At 36.6% G+C, this 20,635-nt stretch overlaps 1 protein-coding gene across 2 annotated transcripts in view; it reads right to left on the bottom strand.

Annotated features, from left to right (window-relative positions):
• The window catches only part of klhl32.L (kelch like family member 32 L homeolog), a 111,983-nt gene that overhangs the window by 9,724 nt on the left and 81,624 nt on the right, over positions 1–20,635 (bottom strand). For both annotated transcript variants that reach the window (NM_001127840.1, XM_041562038.1), the window contains 2 exon segments: positions 3,868–3,926; positions 6,778–7,504. In NM_001127840.1, coding sequence (NP_001121312.1) covers positions 3,868–3,926; positions 6,778–7,504 — 786 coding nt within the window.

Raw genomic sequence — 20,635 nt, forward strand, 5'->3', positions numbered from 1 at the left:
TTCGCGACATCTCTAATATACAGTATATACTGTATACATCAGTGAAATCAAGCTGAATCCCATGCAGTTGCTACTTCTTTAGATATTCCATTTATCACACAAATAAATGTTTCCCTGTGTGATCCTTGGGAATGTAATCATTTGATATCCCACTGACCTACAAATCATCTCTCCTGGTTCTCCTGTTTACATAGGAAAATTGAAGAGTTCTAATGTGACCGGTGCTACCAGGTATATCGTTCATAATATTAGCAGACACTAATTTGTGTTTTAGTTCTATACAAATGATAATACAGTGTACATATGATGTTCTATAGAACCCAACGTCAAATTGCACTTTTGTCATTTAAATGACATGAACTTAAATTACATGATAACATTATGAAGATATCAGTTACAATGCTAATATCGTCAAGGTGCAACTTGTGCACCCTTTGCTGTTCGGATTAGGGAGAACATGAATTGCTTATTTTACTGAAGCAAGATGCATCTCTTGGAAGTTCCCTGCTCAGCTCTATCGCTCCGGTTACATTAAGACATACAGCAGAGCAGGAAAGCATCAAGAGAGTCTCCTACTTTAGTAAATGCTCTGCTTGGCCATTCCTCAAGCTAAACAGGATGGGCACAACATTGGTTAAACCTTAATGATATTAGCAGGGTCAAGTCTGGAAATATAATGAAATCTCAAAAGAAAAGTGCTGGGAAGAGAACTCCGAACAATTTGACCTTGTTATATGTAGGCCCTTCAACTTTACGTGCACTGCCATTAGTCAATAGTCACAATCCTCCCTTATATACACAAAGTATTGAGATTTCTGACCTTATTGACTAGACATTTTGTTATATATACATGTATTACTTTTGTACATGTCCCTCTTTTTTACCAGTCACAATTGGCTTCCTGATATAGTTGCTTTTGATCCGCTGTTCCTTATACATTATTATTTTACACATACAGGAATTACTATCCATTGGGGCATAGTTATAAAGGTTGTAATAAAATATCACACCGCACATGACTATTTTACAGACAGCACAACCCCCTTTTCAACATTAGTTCATTAAATGGGGCCTGTGCTGAACACTGTGCGTATTGTTTTAATTGGGAAATAAGTAAACCTGAGTGCAAAGTTGAAAGTATAGTTCCATTCTACTTCCTGTCCTAATAAAACAAATCAGAAGTGCTCTAAGAATCTCTCTATATATAAACATATCTCTCCCTTCCCCCTGATGCAGCCTGTTAGGCTGTGAAATAAGGAACAGCGACATGTTTTCTAAGTGGAGTAGAATGTTTCATTTCAGTTTTTGCCCTGTTACAATAAATCACAAAAGACTTTACTATTTTCAGTAGGGATGCATCGAATCCACTATTTTGGATTCGGGCGAACCCCCGAATCCTTCACAAAAGATTTGTTTGAATACCGAACCGAATTTAGGTTTGGGAAGGGGAAAACATTTTAAATTTCGGTGTTTTGTGACAAAAAGTCATGCAATTTCCTTCCCTGCCCCTAATTTACATATGTAAATTAGGATTCGGATTTGGTTCGGCCCGGCAGAAAGATTCGGCCAAATCTGAATCCTGTGAAAAAGGCAGAATCCTGAATTGAATCCTGGATTCGGTGCATCCCTAAATTTTCAGTATAAACCCTTTTTGTGAAATGATTGTCCCTTTAGTGAGCTTTTTATTCCACCTGTCATACCAGAAATTCCTCCTGTCTAAATTTGTCCCACTGATGGGTTATGCCATTTCTGCAGTGGAACAAATAATGGAAACCCACTTTTATTAATGCCATGGATGATTATTTAATGATTGCCATGCAGGATGTTAATTCCCAAGGACCGGAAAATATATATTGTATATTTTACGTGTTTATAAATAATCCTAATGATATTTTTGGATTGCTTATGAAATATATGCCAAGATATAATTGCTATGTATATGCTAAATGTGGAAATCCTCCTCCCAATTCATTTATTTTCTGCAGCTTGTACATTATGTGAGCAGCTGCCAATCCCAAGATGCAAAGACAGAAACGCCTTCAAATCTGCAATGTCTTTTCTTGCCCTGATCACAGCATTGGTTTCCTTAGTGCACTGGCTGCCAGGTGATCAGCGCCGGAGCGAGAGAGGCCGAGGGTATGGAAAGGGTCAGCTCTTGTGCGTCAGTGTTTGAATACTAATCAGTGGCGGGTAGGCAGAGGTCACTAGAGTCTGTCTGTTATCAGGTAGCTCTGTGCTCTGTGGCAGATGGCAGTCATTATTGACTCTCTACAAAGGCCTTGCTGAAAGCCGTGCCCCACTGCTGAATGATAAAGCTATTGAGATTCAGAGCGGGTACAAGCAGATGTGGCTTGCCAGAGCCCACTGTAAACAATATGCCAACAGAATTTTAAAAAAATAAAATCGTGTGTGCAAACATAAAGCAGCCCTCATTAAACAGAATCATTTATTAACTGTTTCTACATCTCTAACAGAACAACAGACTATTAGTGAGAAAAACCAGGCCCAGCTGTGGCTTTCCCTAGGAAGGTTAAATCCTCTATATGCACAGTATACCCAGATATTATGTATCAGTCAGACCAAGAGTCATACAACTTTCATCTGTTCTTTAGTTAAAAAACATTATTATTATTATTATTTATTTGTGTATTGTCCTCTTCTAGGCATTAAAATATTATACACTGCTTAATATGGAGCTTATAATGGAATGATCCTGCTGCAGGCACATAGACCCCAAAAAAGAAATAGTAGCAAACGCCAAGTAACAGTATAAGAGTGCTGCTGGACTGTGGGAAGCAATCCTCTGAAATTTGGAGATACCAAACAGTGGCAAATTTGCCCCAATGCAGTTTGCTTCTAGATTATTTTACCTTCAGTAAATAGATCAAAGCTAATTGCTAATTGGTTGATATGAATTATTGCACTAGAGCAAGTCCATAGGATTCTACACAGACAATGCCCTGGCAAGAATAGAATCCCAGACCTACCAGCTAGGGGAATATTATGTTAACCCCTTGTGCCACTATAACATACTAATGATCTTATGTTTCTCTTACAAACATGAGATGGTCATCACTAGGTTTCAGTGATTATAAGAATATGTATGGAGTTTTTTTTTTTTTTTTAAATTTCATTCTGTTTCTGCCACAAGCAGCTAATTACTCAATGTTAGAATACTATTACATTTTCTAATGAAATTAAATCATATATAAAATTCACTCTTTCACAGGAATGTAATAACAAGTCTTGGGTTTGGACACATCTAGCAGCATTGCAAAACCATTTATTACATAAGCTCCTATGTATTTGTATGTGAATGCAGGTAATGGCCCATACGTTAAAGTGCATATTGGATGTTAAGGGGGTTATTTATCAAAGGTCAATTTTTTTAGTCCTCGAATGAACTCACAATGCAAATGGTTTCTTATTTAAGAAAAAACTCGAATGGAAAAAAATAAATTCTGCAGGCAGAAAAAACGCAAACATCATTTAACTTCTTCAAAATTTTCAAGAAACTTCTGCAATTGACGCCGACATGACCTTGACAAGTTTTAGATTGTGTATTTTTGGATCCAAGCTATTTCCGAGTCAGGGTATAATAAATCTGGAAAAAACTAGAAAAATTTATTATATCTGGTCAATAAGTTTAAGTTTTGACCAGATATAATCAACTTGAAAACTTGAATTTTCGTGGAAAACATAACTCAAACCTTAATAAATTACCCTAAATGTAATTGAATGTCAGCCAACAAAAGCCTACATGTCTCACAAACGCAAGAACAGTTGCGCAACTTTTTGCTTTTAGTTTTTGTGAATGTATTGCGTATTCCTTTGCCCTAGTTTGTACTGTATATTGGAACAGCTTACCTGGATTGGGTCATATACCATTAATCTGTTCTGATATTGTGCTGTGTTCGTCACGCCACCTGTAGTGTACAAAAATAGCCATTAAGCACAGAGAACATTTTACAGCCAAACATAGAAATGTCTGAAATGTCATAGAAAGGGAGAGGTGATTATGGAGACAGAATCCCAACTGCCCCTAGATATAAGCTGGATGTGAGCAGCAGGACATACTGCTTCTTCCACGTACCCAGAAATTCATTAGAAAAGTGCCTTGCTGGAACTGTACCAACTGGAAGACTACTAGTACTCCATGTCCCTTGGTAACATTACTATGTATTTGTGGAAAAGCTGTTACTATAAATATCATAAATCAATGGGTAAAAAAAAGCGTTTGCTATAAACAAGAAGCAATTTCACATTATAAGAGAATTAAGGTGCACAGACTATTTATAAGGGCTTTTCCGGAGCTTAATTGGCCCCTTTTAGACAGAAGGTCACTTTCTTTGCTTATGTAGTCTCAACCGATGGTACCCACCCTGCTCAAATCTTCTACTTGATCACATGTGTTGGCATGTGCTGGGCAATAATTAATAATAAGGTGGGTGAAACAGACTATGGCGCATCCCAAACAACATGACAATGAACCTTCTGAGCAGATCTGTCACCAGTCTTTATTACATTTTCACATAGTTTGTAGATAAGGCATTCAGCATGTGAAGGAGCTCTACTTTTGAATAACCATGCTCCTAATCAGCCCAAGGCATTTTCAATTTTTTTATAATGGAATTTAGTACTCTCTCATCCACAAGGATGTCAATAATTACTTTGGTTAAAATAACTGGGCCCTTGTGCGCAACAGTCCGGCATAGCTCAATGGTGCCATGTTTCCTCATTCCTTTCATTCATTACCCCCAAATCTCACTTCAGCCCATCTGACCAATCATATGTCTCACTTTTCTATACAATCAAATTTCATACTATCCCATACTACCACTAAGCAAGATATTGTGACAAAGGACCTAGGGTTGTTGAAAATCTGAACAATTACCGTATAGACACCATAAAAACATTGTAATTCTTCATAAGACCTGAGAGTGTGGACCTTCATACAACATCACTCATTTATTGACAATGTGTGGACTAATTTGATACACGAATGTTCTCGTTCTCTCTCTCTCGTTTAACCATGTATTAATTAATCTATGTATTTTTAACTGCCACTGACACCTTACTGTAATTGTAAAACCTCTCTTAATATTTGCTTTAATGGGAAATTGCATTTTACTGTTCTTAGCTGAGGCATTATCTAAAGACTACAAAAGCTTTTAAATATAACCATTTTATTGTGCCGATTTACGGATATCTCCGAAGATGTTCCAAATGATCTGCATACCTGTAAATGCAACTCTGCAGAGGAACATTGTTCTAATGTCATAATAAGTTGTCCTTCATTCGTTATTGCCAAGTTATAGAGAAATACATTTAATGTAGATATTCATTAAAAAGAGTATTTCTCTTTATGTTTATACCTGTGCTTGTTAATGTATCCAGATTACCTGCAAGTCTTTCTGAGCGACACCAAATTGTCAAGAATGTAAGAATTGTAAAGAATGACAAAATGCGGCTAAAGCCATGAATATTTTCCTTTTTCCCTGCTATGTTGGAGGTCTTTAATAATTATATGCACTTCACATACCTCTCGCCTCACTTTTAGATTAATCTTCTGAAATGAGATGCAGAGGATTTGCATACAGATTTGACAAAGAAAAAATAGATACAGAATGAACCGTGCCTATATGTTGTCATTTCTCCCAGTCTGGAGTACCCTTGCCTGCAGCAGTATTTTTGGCTTTGAAAGTCATCAGTCTGATTTGCCCGCTCTTAGGTTATGATACCCCATGCTGCTCCTGTGTCCCTTGCAATCAAAGAACTTGCACAAATTCCATGGTTTCCCCTAACAAGTATATTTTATTGAGTGGCAGTTTTGATCTCCGTCCCCTAGGGAATCATCTCCATTCTATGAGTGTTCTATAGATATATCTGCCATTAAAAATGCATCTTGTATGCGCATCAAAAACTACTTTCTGCCTAACTTTGAAGTAGTGCAGAGGAGATTTACAATGCATTCTGCCCAAATGTGAATTTCGTACGTTGTAATGTACCCTTGAAGTGCTGCTTAAATTATGACAAAGGCTACAGAGATTTGGAAGGAGTGCATTTAAAAAGTGAACGGAAACTTTGAGGATTTTTGCCACATCCTTTTAGAGAACAGTCAGTTTCTCGACAACCTGAGCAATAATACAAGATCTCGCTTATTCAACAGCATAAATACAATAATAGTGATTAGGTTTTCCTCCCCAAAAAAGCATTATGACCTGCTAGTTTCATAATGGCTAAAAATCCTGCTTGTTTAGGTTTAGGAATTCTTCTCTTCATAGACGTGTTACATTCACCTTATACAGGTGGTCATGACAATCTTATGTTGGCTGCACGCTCATTACAAAGTAATAATGCACATTCTCCCAGTCAGAAATAAGAATGAAATGTTCCTTACATGAAAAAGCATTTTTGCTTCACTCTTTTTTTCAGAGAGCTACATTATTGCAATCAAGCATATCCAAAATGACAGCACAATTTAACACTACTTAAAGCAGCAGACCCAATGCTCGGACTGATGAATAGAGGAATCAAGTGCAGCTTTTTGCTACTTCTGTTAAAGTTCCACCTAAGGCAAGAGTCTGGCACTGGACATCCTAACCCTTAAATCATACTGGAGCTTAATATGGAAGTCCTACTCAATGCTTCACTATCATTACACTATACTAACTAGATGTAGATCTTAAGACCAAGAAGATACAGTAACACTGCTATACAAGTTTGGGGAAATGCAAATAGAAACAAATCTGAGTTCAGTATAAAACATTCACTTACCTGATATCCACAGTAGGCCATCAGCAACACATCCGGCATGACAGGAAAGGGATCGGTCAAAGGACTGTACAAAAGTCCACTTATTCTTCTTTGGGCAGTATCGTTCCACTGAAGGTAAAACTTGCCGCAGTTCATTTCTACCACCAACTGCATAAAGGAAATCACCTACTGCTCCCAACACAAAGTGCTCTCTGCAGTTTTTCATTGGAGCAATTTCTAACCAAGTATTGCTGCGAGGGTCATATCGGCAAGCAGTTCTCACTGCACAAGTGCGACCAGAGGCATGTTCCACTTCTCCACCCGCTGCAAACAGAAAGTTGCCCATGATAGCAACACAGTGATGGCTTCGTCCTACTGGCATAGGGTTTAACTCACTCCAGTTTGCCATTCCTGCAATATGAACATTGTCCTGATCAATTGGATTAAAGTATCTAAGTTCTCGAACTTTGCAGATCTCTCTCTTTTTGCCTCCTACAATGTAAAGTGTGTTGGACTGGAAGCGGGGTTCTGTCCTTATGGTTTGCCATACAGGCTGTGCATAGATATTTTGATGATATTCCAAGGCTTCGTTGATAAGTGCTGTTGCAGTTTCACTGCTTTGGATCAAAGGATGAGAGAGAGCAACTGTATGAAGTGTGTTTGTATCCATCAGGCCAAAACGAACATACTGCAATAGCTCATCCATGTACTGATAACGGCAATTGTGCTCCAGCCATCTGACAGCCAGCTTAAATAAAACAGTCCACAATTAGATCATGCCCAAATGTAACACACATTTGCTTTCAGAACAGTTTCACTAAACTAAAGAGATGAATGAGCCGTTATTGGACATTACCGGTTACTCTTCTGACAGATGAAAAGGTCGGATAGGAATCATTAAATGGGACAAAAATCCCAAAACAGTTTTGTTTCCCGACTCCAAATCCCAGCATACAATCAATGATCAAGGGTTAATGGTTGCTTTAAGATTTTGTTTTCTGTTCTTGATTGGCTCAATTCAAGCATTAAGCCATTCCATGGTGGAGAATGCTAGAAATACTGCTACACTATTATTATTTACCTTTATTTTTAAAGTGTTCCCTTGTTTTTATAAGTGAAACTAGTCTAGTTTTAGCAGAACCAGATTAAAGCAATGCCATGTTTGTATAAAAATCATAGGAACGTGCCCATATCAAGGAGGTGCTACACACCGAATATTTTCCTCTAAAAGCCACCCGAAGGTGCCCCCAGACCGGTGAACCTTTGTTAGGCCGACCGATCTTCTGCATTGTTTCAGTGACGATGGGCAGGGGGTGGGCGATCCTTCCATAGGCTAATTACATATCAAAACACAACTTCAGCCTATGGAAGGATTGCTCCGCCCCTAGGCCAGCACCTCCTTGATATGGACACATTCCTATGATTTTTATAGGAACGTGTTGGCATTACTTTAATTCCTACATAATAAATACAATATTATGCTAAATTGTTTTATCACCAGTATACACTAATTTAAAAAGTGCAATGTTCACTACAAGTATAGCAATAGATAAGTGTCATTTGCTCACTCTTTGATACCAAACAAAACACCTACAAGCTTTGCCCTATTTATTATATTACAGCCACGTTTGCTGACTATCATGCTGCAGGATGTGTAGTAGTAGAGAGAACAGAACTTGCAAGACATAATCTGACTTGACAGCTTGAAGAAAGTAAGTTTGTGATCAAAAATGCTGCTCTGGACACTGTGCCAAAGTCATCACAAGGAACTTTAGATAAAGTCCTGAAAGTACTGCACTCTATATTTAACTTCACAACTATGCCCAGAGTAAACTGCCTCAGAGCCCCTGCAGGGATAAAATAGACACATAAAACGTTTCTAAATAGCACATAGCACTTCCATAGTTTATCAACAGCAAATGTCAACAGTCAGTCAACAGCCAGCACACCGTGTTTAAAAAGGAGCAACAAATTGTTTTTAGCAAATGGCATTTAGAGATTATGAACATGAACGCTTAACTTTGCAAGCTATACTTAGGGCAAATTCCATATCCCTTTTACCGTTCTCAGATCAAAATATTTTTTGTTTCATATTTTGAGAAAATGTTAACTCGTACATTGAGCAGAAAAATTCTGCCTTAAAAAGAATCCTGTTTTCAAAATGTTTTCCTTTTTATCTTTACAGCCTGGATTGATAGCACAGATGCGTTCTATAGTAATAATAAACTAAAATAATTTGGTTATATGGACATGATGCCCCTTTTATTAGCAACCATACATTTTCATTAAAGACCAGTGTTAACACACCATATTAGTTTGCATGGTAGGGGGCAATAAGCCCTTAGCCTGATATCTTCAATAAACATGCACACTACATAGTCCTACTGTGTTGTTTAATAAGCTATTAATTCATTCAAATATATATTTAGTGCTGGCATCTAGCTCTTGCTTTGTTCAATGGCAACATACTGTACGATGGACAAATGAAAAATCTCAGCACTGGCGCAGATAGGGAAGGTAGACTTTATTACCTGGTGCGAGGTAGTGTGTAGTTCATCATTTTAGCCTTCACAAGTCACAGGAATGATCCAAAGGTCAATTGTTATGTTGCACGCTGCTTCAAATGATTCAATAAATGTAGGCTAACTCACTTTTTTAATGTAGAGTTGTGACCTTTTATTAAGGAGCGAACGTTTCCAAACAGTTCAATTTCATCCAATACCTTTACAGTATAAAGGCTTTCCTTTGTAATTTGTTACATGTCATAAACTATGTCTCAATGACACATGCTGCTGTAAGATAGGATACACCTTAATTGTACCGTAAGTTGAGCCGCATGATTCAGATACAGCAATAACTCCATCAATTACTATGGGTTAGTATAGCTGTAAAATTTCTAGACCCACCGTGTTGAAAGCTGTATTATCCCATCTTGGGTTAGCAATAGTGATCTAAGTTCTACCATGGAAACAATCAAGTAAAAGCTCATGTTCTAACCCATGATAACATATTGTAGAAGTCCAGCAACTACATGAGGTGAAAAATTATCTCATCAACAGGAATACAAGCTTTTCCAGATTAGTGTATTCTCTGTAATTTGGATCACTACACCTTAAGTCTACTATAACATATCACATTAAATAAACTGAATAGAATGGTTTTGCCACCAATATGCATTAGATTACTTAGGACAAAATACCAGGCACTTTCTAAATATTACAGTGAAAAGGGACTTAAATTGACTTAAAATGGACTCCTAACTGTACCTTGTTTGGAGGGACATGGGGAATATAAAAGAAAGTGGCATGTTATGATGTTGCGCATGTTTGAAAACCCGATAAAGAAAAAATGGTGGCTGGGAACAGTGATATGGCTAAATCATTATGGGTCTATAAAAAATGAAAATATTTACATTACTGGAATTACAAATTTGTTTATTGTATATAAAAGATCCAGGGTTACAGGGCACACTTTTTAGTAATACAGACAACCTAGCTCTAAAAACGCTAGCAGAGACAGATACCAGATATTGTACTGAAAGGTTCAAACAGTGCTAATGTCAACCAGGCCCTGATGGACTACTACTGCTAGGGGCAAATTTACATAGGGTCGAATATCGAGGGTTAATTAACCCTCGATATTCGACTGCCGAAGGTAAATCCTTCGACTATCAAAGTCGAAGGATTTACCGCAATTAGTTCGATCGAACGAAAAATCGATTCCTTCAAATCTAACCATTCGAAGGATTTTAATCCATCGATCGAACAATTTTTCTACAACCAAAAAAAGCTTAGAAAGCCTATGGGGACCTTCCCCATAGGCTAACATTGCACCTCGGTAGGTTTTACTTGCCGAAGTAGGGGGTCGAAGTTTTTTTTTAAAGAGACAGTACTTCGACTATCGAATGGTTCAATTCGAAGTCGTAGTCGAACTGTGTTTGTTAAATTAGTACCCTTGATTTATATAGGCCCAACATGTATATGCAGTGCTTTACAAAGATCATCCAGCATTCACACCAGTTACTCCACATGTGGAGCTTGCAAGGTCTCTATGCATTCATGGCTCACACAATAAGAAAATAGACATCATTCTATTATAGTGGCCTCTAGAACTGTGAGATTAAAGCAGTGTTGGGCTTATCAATTATGGGGAACTGCGATGGGACAAAATCTGTCTCAAAACATTGCAGGGGCATGTCTGGAGTTGTAAGTAAAGAAAACCCCTTTCTCAAATAAGCTCATTCAGTGGGACTTATATTAAAATAAAGGTTTATATGATCTGCTGCATATTTGGGCATTCCTTAACATAAAATGTGTGCAAGTCAACAGTTATGCTCAAAACACATATTAAAATGTCTTGGATTACAATCAAGTATGACATAGAGAGAAAAGACACCGGAGGAGAGTAGACATGTGATAATGAATGAAATTGGAGTCTAATAATCAGGGTTATATAACCAAGTCAAGGAAAGTAATTCTCAGATAGATCAACATTAGTTCAGTACCTAGGGGATGGGAATTTAACTGCAAGATAATGAAGGTCTGTAGCAGGGTGAAAGAATAACTATTATGCCATAACAAGTACTAAGGAGATTAGAATCTAGCTAAATAGGTTGACTTTTTCCCTAGTATTTATTAATTCCAGATCAAATCAGAGTAACTGTGCAAGCCTATAATCCAAGAGGGATTTATACCATCAGAACTGTTTTTGAAACAAATTTATGCCATTAGAACCCTTTTTACATTTAATTTTTTCAAATAAATCCACAGTTAATATTCAGTAAGAAGAATAAATATTTGTAGTTTCAGCAATTGTGAATGGTTATTAGTGATTATTCAAGCAAAATCTTATGGGTTTAGAAACAAATCTCATAAAAAGAAAAAAAAAAAAGTATGTAGTACCTATAAACTGCATTTTAGATGACAAAAAGTTAAATCAAACATACATGAAAAAAGTCTATTTACCTTAGCATGTGTAAATTTCACAATTTATTACTGTAAGTGAACTACGCAAAATACAATTTCCCCACACAATTTGCCATGTTTTTTTACCAATTACTATCACTTAAAGTCAAGATGACATCTGATCATGACTCTTTAGGTAAAAGTAAGCTACACCTATTAACGCAGTCCACAAAGGAAATAATAATAAAAAAAAATGAAATAATAATAATAAAAAAAAAAAGATTTTCCAAGATATATTCTGTTTTTATTGACCACATTTGAGGGTAATGGAATGTTAAATAAGGAGTACTCAAAACAGGGTGCACTTTACTATCCCACAGAAGGTGGTGTTACAAACAGGTTATAGGTAAGTGGTGAGCTGAAATGGGAGGAATTCGTGTGGATTTTCCAAGCATTCTGTCACCTGAAACAAAATAGGCCTCCTACATATTTTCCTCTTTATCATAGCAAGGTGGATGGACATGCAGATGCTTAACAAAGAAAACATGATATTGCAATATATTGAAAGGACTTCACAAACGTGCTTATTACATACGGTAAATCCATGCAAAAAAACACATGCACCCAGTGGCGGAACAAGCAGGCACCATGCTTTCCTCCAAAAAAAAAATCTTGGGAGGGGCCTGGCTCGCTCAAGGAACTTCCGTCCACACCAAACTTTGGCAACAATGTGAGTTTCCACAGCTTTGTGTGTATATCCCCTAAGTGCTTCAATCATCCTCTTGCATTAGAAAACCATTAAATAAATCCTTCTAGCCAATAAGCCATAATTATTCCCCCCCACACCAATTAATCCCTTTTTGCATTTCATAATCTACAGTTTCCATGTACATTTATACATTCAACCCTTCAGTTTCCTCAAAATACAGACTCCATATACATCTCTAGGTTCCACTGCATATCATTATTATTAACAACAATCTAAACAGTTCAGCGTGAGTGTGTTTGTAGGCTGGGGGACAGAGACAATGAATCCTGAACATGGAGTGAAGAATTCTAAGCAGAAGCTCTGCAGAATCCGATGCCATTTAATTGATGTAACAGGGTTATCTGACATTCTGCATGCTAAGTAGCTGGGACACAGGTAGAAATGTTCTATAATGATGATATTAATAGGAAGTTTTATCTCTTGGAGAATAAAGTGAGTATTATTACATCTGCTGTTTTTCAGCTGCTTCCTAAAAAAAATAAAAAATAAGGAGAGCTGCTGTGAAGGTCACCGAGTGAGAGAACTTCCTCAGGGCAGTGAATAAATTAAATCTATAAGAAAAAAAAAAATGTGATTTCCAGAGTGTAAGGCACAAAGTCTAAATGACAGTGATTGGCAGGCAAACTATATCCATGCAATATCGAAGACTGCACGTTCTCATTTACCTCAGTGTAGCCAGCAAGCGCCCATTAAACATCCGTCTGATGCCCAAATTAACCTTCTTGGCAAACTGAAAGAGGCACAAACTATCATAATCAACCTTTCATTATCACAGCAGCCTCTAGTTAAAGGGTCAGAATAATTGTGCCATCAGAGCACTGATTGTTTTCAATCAACAGAAGGCTCGAGTGACAGCTCAGTGATAGAGTAGTTTGATGAAACCGCACCAAGCCTAATCAGAGCAGATGAAAGGAAAGCATGATTGGTGCAAATGAACAGTCGTGCCTCTCTTTTTTCATTTACAATCTGAAATTACTCTTAAAATCATGGCTCCCCCGTGCCCTCCCCTTATGAGCACCTCTAGAAAAATGTTTGACGTGGCTTTATGAGTTTTGACACAGCAGACAAAACACAGGTGCTGTTAAAAGCTTTAGACACAAAGCTGCACGGAGCGTAATTCTTTCCAATTCCTTCTTGAAAAGTATAAAAAAAAGGGGGTTTGATTTGCTGGGTGTGGGACGGCACCTCTTAGTGCTGTTTGATTAATATAACAGTGTGTTACTGCTTACTTGTATGTAATGAGATCAAATTGAAATCCAAATTATAGCTTATGTTTTTATTCATATGAAGTGCTGCTCTGCTGCTTTCTTCTACACGTGCACTGAGAAGCATACTAAGCAAAATGGCATCAAAACCAGCAAGTAAAACTTGATTTGTTATGTATATATCCTTTAACACTAATGCAATGGAAAGGTTTGCATCCCCTTCACAAGCTTGCAAGTAACTTTATTTAAAAGGGGGAACTATTGCGAAAATGAAAATTTAATATAAGCTTCATCATACTGAAATAATAAACTTTCTAAATACAAAGTTAAACATTATGTAACGTTTCTGAAATAATCAAGTTTATCTTCACTGCCCCTCTCTAAGCATCTGTCATATGTTCCCATTGACAGTTAGATATAATATATCTTATAGGGGGGGGGGGGGCTCCCTTTCCTAGCAGACGTATTAGTGCGGACTCAAATAATCGATTGCAGCACAAACAAAATCTAACAAAATAATTGACTTTGGCACAAATCCTGCATGTAGAGAGACAAGATTTCTGATGATTTTAATAGTGAGTGAGCTCTAGTACATCTTCTAGGCAAATGGAGCCCAACCTAAAAGATATATTGGAATCAACTGTCATTCAAAATCAGAATCCCAGAGACTAAACAGATAGAGAGTATTACAGAATATGATGAAAATAAACAAGGGCTACTTACTGGAAGTGTTATAACCTGTATATATAGGCTCATTATTATGCTATACATGTCTAATAAAACAGAGACTTTGATTATTCTGCATATTTTTGAGAATGCACATTGGAAGCAGTTGCCATAAAGCTCCTTCCCTGGGGCAACATACATTTTATCCATTGTCTTCAGTGAAGCAATGGCCTCCTTTGAAAAACTGAAGAAGGGTTTTTTTCTCCCTTTACCAAGAAATTAATAGGGACCTCCACCCAAAACGAAAGAAGAAAATAAAAAAGGCAGAATCTAAAAAATGATTCCTACTAAATTCCCAATATACATTCCTAAAAAAGGTTCAGATGTGTATATTTATACATACAATTGCAGTTGATGGCTTGCAGAAAAACTCTTTTTGTATTTAAAAAAGGAAAGGGTGCAAGAACGTAAATCTGTCAGACTGACTAGTCCTTGAACTCTTTTTGACATAAGTTCATTCATTTCGGCTTATGTAAAAAAGTTGCATAAATAATATAAAACTTTAAAAAAATAAACATAGATGTATTTTTTTTACATATCTAACTACACAGATTGAAATGAAGCCATGATGGTTTAGACTGACTAGTCCTTGAACTCTTTTAGACATGAGCTCATTCACTTAGGCTTATGTAAAAAAAAGTTGCATAAATAATATACAACTTCAAAAAAATAAACATTGATGTATTTTTTTACATATCTAAACATAGATGTATTTTTTCACATATCTAACTACACAGATTGAAATGAAGCCATGATGGTTTTATGCAACAAGTATGATATTTCCACCCCTTAATCCCACAAAGTGACCTGATTCCTCCTTTACCTTGTCCCATTTTGAAGTTATGTATTCTGAGACTTAAAGTGCCTCTCATTTTGATAGTCCAAGAAAACAACCATTTCACAATGGCACAAGAAGATAGAGGGGTAGCATTACACTGTAAGCACAAGAGATGCTGGGAAATGGTTCACCAGAGTATCATGTCTTCCTTTCAGTCTGTGAAATCAGATATGTTTGTGGGGGAAAAATTACATTTATATACAATTTACATTTACTATCCAATCATAACAATTGCCAAGTGGCATTTGATTGTTTGGCTGCTTTGGTAGTCTTTCAGTTTAGGAAAGCCCATAACAATTACAAACATGTTTATAATTCATTGTGCCCTTTACCAGGTTAGCAGTTCCAGCAGGACTCTGGCAGCGTAACATCTACGCATTTCACAAAGCTGGAAGATTAGGAGTGGTGACACATGACACAACGTTTGGGTAGCGTGAAATCAAACAGCAGGGAACAGAGAAGCTGAGCTCCCTCATAAAGACCCTGGCAGGGAGCAAGATTTTTATACCTGTCAAGTGTGTTATGGTGGATTTCATAGTAATGTCTGATTGCCTCTGTTAATTGTTCACCCTGAAAATATCTTGTGAATATTTACTTTTATTATAGATGTGTAGTGTTCTATTGCACAAACCTGGAAAATATCACATCCTATTGTTTTATTGTATATATAGTACATATTCTATTGAACTCCTTAGTATCACTGGAGAGAGTGGCAGTTTATCTAGAACACACTGATTCATTGTACACAAATTTAGCACGGGTTGGGTAAAACTTGATGTTTATAATTCATATTTAACAGTGAAACATAACCTTCACTAATACTTTTGGAGAACTCTAGTCAAATCGCAAAATGGAGGAGAGAAATAAATAATCAAGTGCATCAATGCAGAACCTACTCTATTTACTAAACTGCTCGTTTCTACACTGCATGTTTTCAGCTATAGGGTCCCTTTTCAAGATAAAATGCCCCTGAGGTTAAAAATCCTATTAAAATAAATGTCATAGATATAGCTTTGATCTGTGCCCTCCTCGTGCCAGATGAACCGACTGATTACTACTGTTGTAATGGACCAATATAAAACTAAAATACAAAAAGTTTACAAGTAATATTCTACATTTTCACATAATTTCATTATGAACAATACAGCACACACACACTTTATTTGAAAGGGGTAACATAGTGGGGTTAGAATAGGTGCAGTTTTGTAACTTTACTAGTAATTGACACATTATTGTCAGGCAATTAACCGTATATTGTAACACAGTTTTAATAATATGATTATTAAAATTATTTTTAATGTGCACAGTATATGCAGTTTGTAATAATTGTATATATTTGATCATTTAATCTAATCTTGAAATGAAATACCAGTAATGTTAATGTTCCCTTTGCACTGGTGAGTGTAGGTTTGAAGTTCAAAGCAGGGATTTATAGATAAAGTGCTGCAAATCAATGATTTGTTCCTATATGAATTCTGAAGAGAAGTAAAAATGCGCTAACATTAAATATATAAATATATCATACTCATTTTAGTCAAGCTCTGTTTCAGTGATGCTGTAGGTGGCCTGATACATGCCCTAACCAGCCAAACTTCAATATCCTGACCATAGACTGATTATGAAGCTCTATTCCCAACATATTTTAGCAATGAGAGGCTGGCTGGATACTAGAACACACTGCAGGGGCTGATTAAGAAGATGTCAGGTACTGTATCATCAATCCCATGAACAATCATACATCTGCTCCTTTCCTATTCACTGCATTCATGTATTATCTTAGTTTGATTCTCTGCAAACAGCACTAAAGTGATACTTCTTAGGGAGAGCTACTTTAAACTGGCCAGTGCTCTCAATCTATAGATGCACAATAAACAACCAAGTCATATATATGATAAACATTCTACCAATGACCATTTACTTAACAATACCACTCTTAACAGAAAGGCCTACATGTGCAATTTGTTATTAGCCTTTACACTGTTGTACAACCAGAGTTCAAAGAATAGATGTTATTTCTTCAGCTAGACAGGACAAACAGGGAAGCAAAACTACTCCATGTTTGGGTCTTGCAAGGTAGATAAATACAGGTTCATATATAAATACCCCAGAACCCACAGAAGGATGGCACAGTGGCATTTCATATATAAATACCCCCAGAACATATAGGGGCAAATTAACTAAGATTTGTAGTTGCGCCAGGCATAACTTCGCCGCACTTTGCCACACGTAGTTTCGCTAGTGATCCGCAAATTCACTAAAGTTGTGCTCAGGGGTAGTTGCGCTAGCGTTGATTCGCTAAGCGAAGTTATGCTAGCGATGGTTAATTTGCATACGGCGCCAAATTCAAATTTCAATGGAGGAATATGTAGCAGCACTACAAATGCCTGGGAAACCTTCAAAACATCAAATAAAATTTTTATTTTGCCCTACACATGTGCCCACTGTATAGTTAAGTTGCCATGAGTTAGGAAATGTAGGTGGGAAGGAGGGGAGCCCCAAAAAAAATTTCGATCTTTTTCAGCCTATCACCCGTAATATAGAAAAAACGCCAGCGTTTTTTGGGACTTCGAAATTTTTTTTACTTTTTTTGAAGCAATCCTTATCTACTCTATTGTGCTTCGCCTGGTCTGAGGTGGCGAAGGAAGTCTAGTGTAAAAGGTAGCGTTCAGTACAATTTTGCGTAGTTACGTCTGTTGCGCAAATTCGCCAGGCGTAAGGGTGCGAAGTAACACTAGCGAATGTACGCCAGCGTTCGTTAGTGAATTTGCAAAGTAACGAAAATGACCAACGCTAGCAAATAGACGCTAGCATTAGGCGCTTCGGCGCTTAGTGAATTTGCCCCATAGAAGGATGGCAGATTGGCAATTCTATATATATATATATATATATATATATATATATATATATATATATATATATATATATATATATATATATATATATATATATATATATATATATATATATATATATATATATATATATATATATATATATATTTCGAAAAAATGATGATGCACACCAGGATTTGACGAAAAAGGGTTAAAACTCCATTTTTATTAATTTACATTAAAAAAGAGCTGGTCAACGTTTCGGTCCAATTCTAAGACCTTTATCTAAGACCCTTCTAAAGGTCTTAGAATTGGACCGAAACGTTGACCAGCTCTTTTTTAATGTAAATTAATAAAAATGGAGTTTTAACCCTTTTTCGTCAAATCCTGGTGTGCATCATCATTTTTTCGAAATATGCAGTACCCCCAGTACTCATAGCAGCATGACACAATCACTATTTCATGGATAAATACCCCCGGAACTCATAGCAGCATGGCACAGTGGCAATTCATGTGCAATACTCTCAGAACATATAGTAGGACAGCACAGTAGCAATTCATGTATAAATACCCCCAGAACTTGTAGCAGGATGGCACCGTGGAAATTCCATATATACCAGAACTCTTAGAAGGATGACACAGTGTCAATTCATGTATACATTCCTCCAGAATTCATAGCAATATGGCACAGTGACTATTTCATGTATACATTCCCCCAGAATTCATAGCAGGGTGGCACAGTGACTATTTCATGTATACATTCCCCCAGAATTCATAGCAATATGTCACAGTGACTATTTCATGTATACATTCCCCCAGAATTCATAGCAGGATGGCACAGTGACTCTCATAGCAGGATGGCACAGTGGAAATTCCATGTATAATACCCCAGAACTCAAAACAGGATGGCACAGTGACTATTTCATGGATAAATAGTCCAGACCTCATAGCAGGATAGCACAGTGGCAATTCCATATATTCCAGCCCCAGAACTCATAGCAGGATAGCAGGATGAGTTCTGGGCATGTATATATATATATGGGCATGTATAATACCCCCAGAACATATAGCAGGGTGGCACAGCGAGTATTTCATGTATAAATTTCCCAAGAATTCATGGCAGGATGGCACAGTGACTATTTCATTTATTTAAAAAAAACAGAACACATATCAGGATGGCACAGTGACTAGTTCATGTATAAATACAACAGAATTCTAAGCAGGCTTAGTGGCAATGCCATGTAAAATACCCCCAGAGGTTCAAATTGGCTCAACATGGCTAAGGGAACTAAAGTATTAATGAATAGCTGATGATGTTGTTTACCCTGTGTTTTTATTGTGAATATTAAGATTGAAAGTTCCTTTTATAGGGAGATAGAAATCAAAATGTATATTTATTCAAATGTATTTTTTTGTTAATAGTTTCACCATTGTTGTAGCTGCTGGCACAGGCAGATTCACATACTTAAGTAACAATCAAAATACTATTCATGAGAACTCCTGAACTCAAAGCAAGTAGTCTGAATGTAGGGTGACTGCCTGAAAAGAGGTAGTTGAATATACTGTACCTTGTTTTTTTATATGGAGTTGGACATTGCTTTCTGTGAAAACATTTTCATCTGTATTTGTTCCTGATCTTTGATGAGTGTAGAAGATCTCACATCTCAACAATTAACTTAAGCCACCATTTTGTGATGGTCTGTGTGCTGCCATAGAGATGACCCAAAAGGAAATAATGAACCTCTAACTGTAACAGGAAAACGTGTGGGAGTAAAAGACAGAGCTCAGTCCATTCATTGGCTGATGTAACCTAGCATGTACTGTTTGTGTGCCCTTGCTTTGTGTGTGAGCACACTGTATGTGCAAGGGGGTGGCACTAAGTACTTACATTTTTATGAAAATAGTTTATTTAATTGCAGCGCTGTTTTACATATAGGCTATTTTATTAAATATATTTTTAACATAACCACATTCAGGTTTATAGTTTCCATTTTAAGCCTCCGCAAGAAATTCATGAAAAGTACCAAAACATGTCTGATGTCTAACAGACTGCATTGTTCTTCCTCCTTTATTCAGCTAATTTTTTCGAATTGGTAATGACTAAATACATTAGGTAAGCATCAAAAAGGCTGCCCTCAGATGCTATTGCTATAACGTTTATGGTTGCCTCTACGATTCTTTACATTTTAACATTTGTTGGTCCTCTAAAATAGCAGTAAATATAGTGCATAGCAATACTGCTGTAAAATATTTTTTTTTTGTGTGTTGCCCTTACCCATAAATTTAACATGCATTGTGATCAGATAAATCAGCTGAGTTATTTGTAAAATGTTATATTTTTTAACCTAGACAAACCCTGTAATTTACACCATTATATTTCAACAGTCTTGGTATAGACCATTAAAAGCAAATGGACATTTACCAGTAAAATAGTGATATTCATAGATAAAATGTCTTTTTAAAGATATCTACAGGTTTATATGTGGTTTTATTTTGCACTGGGTATTTGTCAAAATTAATCAGTGCTTTATTTTGAAATGATATTCAGTAATGAACAATTCAGCAATTTAATGACATTCTGTAGATTTAGATTTATCCCCAGCCTG

This window comes from Xenopus laevis, chromosome 5L, assembly GCF_017654675.1.
Source record: "Xenopus laevis strain J_2021 chromosome 5L, Xenopus_laevis_v10.1, whole genome shotgun sequence".
NCBI classification, from domain to species: Eukaryota; Metazoa; Chordata; class Amphibia; order Anura; family Pipidae; genus Xenopus; species Xenopus laevis.